This window comes from Salmo salar, chromosome ssa14 (assembly GCF_905237065.1).
Source record: "Salmo salar chromosome ssa14, Ssal_v3.1, whole genome shotgun sequence".
Classification (NCBI taxonomy): Eukaryota; Metazoa; Chordata; class Actinopteri; order Salmoniformes; family Salmonidae; genus Salmo; species Salmo salar.
This window is the reverse complement of record NC_059455.1, coordinates 100165754-100174153: the sequence shown is the minus strand read 5'-3', so window position 1 is coordinate 100174153 and position 8400 is coordinate 100165754. Positions and strand designations below refer to the sequence as shown.

Genomic DNA, 8400 nt, shown 5'->3' with positions numbered 1-8400 from the left:
GACGATGTGAGACACTAAGGACACTAAGGAACAGTTTAGTAGACTAGACGATGTGAGACACTAAGGAACAGTTTAGTAGACTAGACGATGTGAGACACTAAGGAACAGTTTAGTAGACTAGACGATGTGAGACACTAAGGAACAGTTTAGTAGACTAGACGATGTGAGACACTAAGGACACTAAGGAACAGTTTAGTAGACTAGACGATGTGAGACACTAAGGAACAGTTTAGTAGACTAGACGATGTGAGACACTAAGGAACAGTTTAGTAGACTAGACGATGTGAGACACTAAGGAACAGTTTAGTAGACTAGACGATGTGAGACACTAAGGAACAGTTTAGTAGACTAGACGATGTGAGACACTAAGGAACAGTTTAGTAGGCTAGACGATGTGAGACACTAAGGAAAGTTTAGTAGACTAGACGATGTGAGACACTAAGGAACAGTTTAGTAGACTAGACGATGTGAGACACTAAGGAACAGTTTAGTAGGCTAGACGATGTGAGACACTAAGGACACTAAGGAACAGTTTAGTGAGGCTAGACGATGTGAGACACTAAGGAACAGTTTAGTAGACTAGACGATGTGAGACACTAAGGAACAGTTTAGTAGACTAGACGATGTGAGACACTAAGGAACAGTTTAGTAGGCTAGACGATGTGAGACACTAAGCACAAGGAACAGTTTAGTAGACTAGACGATGTGAGACACTAAGGAACAGTTTAGTAGACTAGACGATGTGAGACACTAAGGAACAGTTTAGTAGACTAGACGATGTGAGACACTAAGGACACTAAGGAACAGTTTAGTAGACTAGACGATGTGAGACACTAAGGAACAGTTTAGTAGACTAGACGATGTGAAGGACACTAAGGAACAGTTTAGTAGACTAGACGATGTGAACTAAGGACACTAAGGAACAGTTTAGTAGACTAGACGATGTGAGACACTAAGGAACAGTTTAGTAGACTAGACGATGTGAGACACTAAGGACACTAAGGAACAGTTTAGTAGGCTAGACGATGTGAGACACTAAGGACACTAAGGAACAGTTTAGTAGACTAGACGATGTGAAAGGACACTAAGGAACAGTTTAGTAGACTAGACGATGTGAGACACTAGACACTAAGGAACAGTTTAGTAGACTAGACGATGTGAAACAGACACTAAGGAACAGTTTAGTAGACTAGACGATGTGAGACACTAAGGACACTAAGGAACAGTTTAGTAGGCTAGACGATGTGAACGACACTAAGGAACAGTTTAGTAGACTAGACGATGTGAGACACTAAGGACACTAAGGAACAGTTTAGTAGGCTAGACGATGTGAGACACTAAGGAACAGTTTAGTAGACTAGACGATGTGAAGACACTAAGGAACAGTTTAGTAGACTAGACGATGTGAGACACTAAGGAACAGTTTAGTAGACTAGACGATGTGAGACACTAAGGAACAGTTTAGTAGACTAGACGATGTGAGACACTAAGGAACAGTTTAGTAGACTAGACGATGTGAGACACTAAGGAACAGTTTAGTAGACTAGACGATGTGAGACACTAAGGACACTAAGGAACAGTTTAGTAGGCTAGACGATGTGAGACACTAAGGACACTAAGGAACAGTTTAGTAGACTAGACGATGTGAGACACTAAGGAACAGTTTAGTAGACTAGACGATGTGAGACACTAAGGAACAGTTTAGTAGACTAGACGATGTGAGACACTGGACACTAAGGAACAGTTTAGTAGGCTAGACGATGTGAGACACTAAGGAACAGTTTAGTAGACTAGACGATGTGAGACACTAAGGAACAGTTTAGTAGACTAGACGATGACACTGAGGACACTAAGGAACAGTTTAGTAGACTAGACGATGTGAGACACTAAGGAACAGTTTAGTAGACTAGACGATGTGAGACACTAAGGACACTAAGGAACAGTTTAGTAGGCTAGACGATGTGAGACACTAAGGAACAGTTTAGTAGACTAGACGATGTGACCAGGACACTAAGGAACAGTTTAGTAGACTAGACGATGTGAGACACTAAGGACACTAAGGAACAGTTTAGTAGGCTAGACGATGTGAGACACTAAGGAACAGTTTAGTAGACTAGACGATGTGAGACACTAAGGACACTAAGGAACAGTTTAGTAGGCTAGACGATGTGAAAAGGACACTAAGGAACAGTTTAGTAGACTAGACGATGTGAGACACTAGGACACTAAGGAACAGTTTAGTAGACTAGACGATGTGAAGGGACACTAAGGAACAGTTTAGTAGACTAGACGATGTGAGAGACACTAAGGAACAGTTTAGTAGACTAGACGATGTGAGACACTAAGGAACAGTTTAGTAGACTAGACGATGTGAGACACTAAGGAACAGAAGGCTAGACGATGGAGACACTAAGGAACAGTTTAGTAGACTAGACGATGTGAGACACTAAGGAACAGTTTAGTAGGCTAGACGATGTGAGACACTATAAGGAACAGTTTAGTAGACTAGACGATGTGAGACACTAAGGAACAGTTTAGTAGACTAGACGATGTGAAACATAAGACACTAAGGAACAGTTTAGTAGACTAGACGATGTGAGACACTAAGGAACAGTTTAGTAGACTAGACGATGTGAGACACTAAGGAACAGTTTAGTAGACTAGACGATGTGAAACACTAAGGACACTAAGGAACAGTTTAGTAGACTAGACGATGTGAGACACTAAGGAACAGTTTAGTAGACTAGACGATGTGACACTAAGGACACTAAGGAACAGTTTAGTAGACTAGACGATGTGAGACACTAAGGAACAGTTTAGTAGACTAGACGATGTGAGACACTAAGGAACAGTTTAGTAGACTAGACGATGTGAGACACTAAGGACACTAAGGAACAGTTTAGTAGACTAGACGATGTGAGACACTAAGGAACAGTTTAGTAGACTAGACGATGTGAGACACTAAGGACACTAAGGAACAGTTTAGTAGACTAGACGATGTGAGAGGACACTAAGGAACAGTTTAGTAGACTAGACGATGTGAGAAAAGGCACTAAGGAACAGTTTAGTAGACTAGACGATGTGGAGGACACTAAGGAACAGTTTAGTAGACTAGACGATGTGAGACACTATGGAACAGTTTAGTAGACTAGACGATGTGAGACACTAAGGAACAGTTTAGTAGACTAGACGATGTGAGACACTAAGGAACAGTTTAGTAGGCTAGACGATGTGAAACACTAAGGACACTAAGGAACAGTTTAGTAGGCTAGACGATGTGAGACACTAAGGAACAGTTTAGTAGACTAGACGATGTGAGACACTAAGGAACAGTTTAGTAGACTAGACGATGTGAGACACTAAGGAACAGTTTAGTAGACTAGACGATGTGAGACACTAAGGAACAGTTTAGTAGACTAGACGATGTGAGACACTAAGGACACTAAGGAACAGTTTAGTAGACTAGACGATGTGAGACACTAAGGAACAGTTTAGTAGACTAGACGATGTGAGACACTAAGGACACTAAGGAACAGTTTAGTAGGCTAGACGATGTGAGACACTAAGGAACAGTTTAGTAGACTAGACGATGTGAACGACACTAAGGAACAGTTTAGTAGACTAGACGATGTGAAATAAGACACTAAGGAACAGTTTAGTAGACTAGACGATGTGAGACACTAAGGAACAGTTTAGTAGACTAGACGATGTGAGATAAGGACACTAAGGAACAGTTTAGTAGACTAGACGATGTGAGAAAGGACACTAAGGAACAGTTTAGTAGACTAGACGATGTGAGACACTAAGGACACTAAGGAACAGTTTAGTAGACTAGACGATGTGAGACACTAAGGACACTAAGGAACAGTTTAGTAGGCTAGACGATGTGAGACACTAAGGAACAGTTTAGTAGACTAGACGATGTGAGACACTAAGGACACTAAGGAACAGTTTAGTAGACTAGACGATGTGAGACACTAAGGAACAGTTTAGTAGACTAGACGATGTGGAAGACACTAAGGAACAGTTTAGTAGACTAGACGATGTGAAAGGACACTAAGGAACAGTTTAGTAGACTAGACGATGTGAGACACTAAGGAACAGTTTAGTAGACTAGACGATGTGAGACACTAAGGAACAGTTTAGTAGACTAGACGATGTGAGACACTAAGGACACTAAGGAACAGTTTAGTAGACTAGACGATGTGAGACACTAAGGACACTAAGGAACAATTTAGTAGACTAGACGATGTGAGACACTAAGGACACTAAGGAACAGTTTAGTAGACTAGACGATGTGAGACACTAAGGACACTAAGGAACAATTTAGTAGACTAGACGATGTGAGACACTAAGGAACAGTTTAGTAGGCTAGACGATGTGAGACACTAAGGACACTAAGGAACAATTTAGTAGACTAGACGATGTGAGACACTAAGGAACAGTTTAGTAGGCTAGACGATGTGAGACACTAAGGAACAGTTTAGTAGACTAGACGATGTGAGACACTAAGGAACAATTTAGTAGACTAGACGATGTGAAACACTAAGGACACTAAGGAACAGTTTAGTAGACTAGACGATGTGAGACACTAAGGAACAATTTAGTAGACTAGACGATGTGAGACACTAAGGACACTAAGGAACAGTTTAGTAGACTAGACGATGTGAGACACTAAGGAACAGTTTAGTAGACTAGACGATGTGAGACACTAAGGAACAGTTTAGTAGACTAGACGATGTGAGACACTAAGGACACTATGGAACAGTTTAGTAGACTAGACGATGTGAGACACTAAGGAACAATTTAGTAGACTAGACGATGTGAGACACTAAGGAACAATTTAGTAGACTAGACGATGTGAAACACTAAGGACACTAAGGAACAGTTTAGTAGACTAGACGATGTGAGACACTAAGGAACAATTTAGTAGACTAGACGATGTGAGACACTAAGGACACTAAGGAACAGTTTAGTAGACTAGACGATGTGAGACACTAAGGAACAGTTTAGTAGACTAGACGATGTGAGACACTAAGGAACAGTTTAGTAGACTAGACGATGTGAGACACTAAGGACACTATGGAACAGTTTAGTAGACTAGACGATGTGAGACACTAAGGAACAATTTAGTAGACTAGACGATGTGAGACACTAAGGACACTAAGGAACAGTTTAGTAGACTAGACGATGTGAGACACTAAGGAACAGTTTAGTAGACTAGACGATGTGAGACACTAAGGAACAGTTTAGTAGACTAGACGATGTGAGACACTAAGGAACAGTTTAGTAGACTAGACGATGTGAGACACTAAGGACACTATGGAACAGTTTAGTAGACTAGACGATGTGAGTGCACTGCTATCAGAGGTAAAAGGAAGAAAAACAATCTCTCTTCCTCTTGTGCCTTCCCTGTAGCTCAGTTGGTAGAGCATGGTGTTTGCAACGCCAGGGTTGTGGGTTCGATTCCCATGGTGTGCCAGCACAGAAAAAATTTAAAAAAAAATGAAATGAAATGTATGCATTCACTACTGTAAGTCGCTCTGGATAAGAGTATCTGCTAAATGACTAAAATGTAAATGTAACAACAGTACAAACAGGTTCAACTTTATTTGCACTCTGATATTACAAATATATTACGATGTAGGATTTTAATACAATGTTCTCCAGTAATGACAAGGTTGCTGCATATGTTTAATTAACAACACAGTTATGTAGTGGTACACATTGATCTACATCATATTTATTCCCGATGGAGTAGAATATTATTGAAGCCTGTGAGCAGAATGGGTTGTAATAATTTATAGCAACACATTCACTTTGTAGCCTATCGTTTTATTAGAGTTGGGGAACTCAGAATGTGAACCACGATGAAAAGAAAATAAGCACTACAGCTTTAAATGAGAAGAAGCGTTTGTACCAGTCGTTGTAGCTGTGCCAAAGACCGAGATCTGCCTGCCATCGAATCCGCAAGCACTTGCAGGTTTCATTATTTCCTCCGTGGTGTTATTAACTACACCACTGCGGAAACTATTAGTACCATCCTGCTTTAACGGACAGCACGGACGTAAGATACATTTTAGTCACCGGGCACGAATAACATCAAGTGTATTATTGTTTTTGTTGTTCCGACCTAATCGTATTGCTCGTGATTAGTTTAATGTTCCAACTTTACGCATGGAGAATAGCCTAGCGAATATCAGGTGAGGCGCATGTAGGGGGACGAGCCTACACCTGGACGGATGGCAACTGTATTGCCTGAATACTAATGCTGTTATTCTCCATCCATCCACAGCAAGACACTTGTTGATCTGAATAGACTTCATCACAGCAGACTGCTGCTTGGGAATACTATTTTGCTTTTTGTAGGAGACCTGCGGCTACAGATGGATCGGAGCCCTTCGGGAGGGCGTCATTTGTTTTACCCGGGCTGTGTGACACAGAGGCGGCTACAGATGGCGATGATCCTCGGCTTTTAACAGGTGGACCGCCTATCTGCTACCGAGGGAGGAGGCATGGGTAACCAGGTGGATAAAATGAAACTGTCACATCAAAGTTACGCAGAAGTTCCCACAGTGGACCCCAACGGGCTGGACACTGAGGAAGGTCCGCGGATCGGAGTGTCTTATATTTTCTCAACAGATGACGAGGAACCGGAGGGTGAAAACAGTAACGTAGATGGAGCGGATAAAGAGCATCACACTGGTACGGAACAGAAACACTACGACATGAGTAACGAGGTGGAGTGCGCCGTTTACCACCGGGGGGAATGTATTTACGAGAAGAGCGTCAAGACAGCGGCCATGGAAACCTACTCCCCAGAGATCCTACTAAACAAATGCAAGGCAGGTGACCTGCTGGAGTTTGTAACAACGGGACAGTACCCCCACTGGGCGGTGTATGTCGGTGACTTCCAGGTGGTGCACCTGCACAGAGCAGAGATAAAGAATAGCTTCCTGACAGACGCCAGCCAGGGAAGGAGATGTAGGATAGTCAACGAGCTGTATAAATTCAAAGCACTCGGCGTCGAGATGGTGGTTCAGAACGCTATGGAACAGGTAGGAGCTAAAGACGGAGAGTTGAGCTGGAGAAATTCAGAGTGTTTTGCCGCTTGGTGCAGATTTGGCAAACGAGAGTTCAAAATGGGTGGAGAGATCCGGATAGGAAAACAGCCATACAGGTTAAAGATCCTAATGTCAGATAAACAGTCTCACATGCTGGAGTTTCAGTGTTTGGAGGACTTGATCATGGAGAAGAGGAGAAACGACCAGGTTGGGAAGAACATCAGTGGTCCAGGAACTGGCCAATCAGTTCAACAGTGTCGGGGAGATCAAAAGTGGTCCACTCAGTGATCCAATAACAGCACAGACCGCACAGTGATCTAATGGATTTATAGACCTGCTATAAAGATCACGATGGCCCTTGCCTATCCAATCACAGACCCCTATCTTAAGTGGATTTACAAACAACACATTTTACTTTCTAATTAATTTCATTTTTTGATGAATAGAATCTAAATGGCCCGTTTAATGTCTAGTTGTTATTTGATTGATTGGAAGAACAATAGTTTTAAAAGGTTATTGATTTTATTCTCTGCCTATTGATGTTTCATAATGATTAATCTGATAATATATTGTACATGTTTTCATGTCTCAACCAGGTAACCATCATTACATACCTACAGCCCTACGGTTATGTCATTCTGATCAAAACATGTCGTAGACTATATAGGTTGATCAATCATCTCGCTTATTGTACCGTACCAATAATTTAAGTCAAGTAAATGATGATTACATCTTTGCAGTCAAACTGGCTTTTATTCCCTGCTGTCTACAGCTGCATTGTTTTCCTCAGGCACCATATTCCTACATAGTAGATGACTTTGAACAGGACCCATAGGGTGTAGGGAACAGAGTGGAAGGGACAGGGTACCAACCCCTGTCTACGCCTCCATAGTCTTTTCATCATTTATAAACACTTATTTTCTACCTGCTTTACAGTCAGTCCTCCTACCAGAGTACCAGCCTGTTCCTACCTGCTTTACAGTCAGCCTCATATCAGAGTACTGCCCTGTTTCAACCTGCTTTACAGTCAGCCTCATACCAGAGTACTGCCCTGTTTCTACCTGCTTTACAGTCAGTCCTCATACCAGAGTACTGCCCTGTTTCTACCTGCTTTACAGTCAGCCTCATACCAGAGTACTGCCCTGTTTCAACCTGCTTTACAGTCAGCCTCATACCAGAGTACTGCCCTGTTTCCACCTGCTTTACAGTCAGCCTCATACCAGAGTACTGCCCTGTTTCTACCTGCTTTACAGTCAGCCTCATACCAGAGTACTACCCTGTTTCTACCTGCTTTACAGTCAGCCTCATACCAGAGTACTGCCCTGTTTCTACCTGC

The 8400-nt window shown here is 42.1% G+C and overlaps 1 protein-coding gene across 1 annotated transcript; it reads left to right on the top strand.

The window, feature by feature from the left end:
- The first annotated feature begins 5950 nt into the window (after positions 1 to 5950).
- Positions 5951 to 7820, top strand: lratd2a (LRAT domain containing 2a). The gene is given in 2 exon segments (XM_045693782.1): positions 5951 to 7280; positions 7282 to 7820. Coding segments are annotated over 2 exon segments (864 nt in total). The 5' UTR covers positions 5951 to 6515; the 3' UTR covers positions 7381 to 7820.
- Positions 7821 to 8400: the final 580 nt, after the last annotated feature.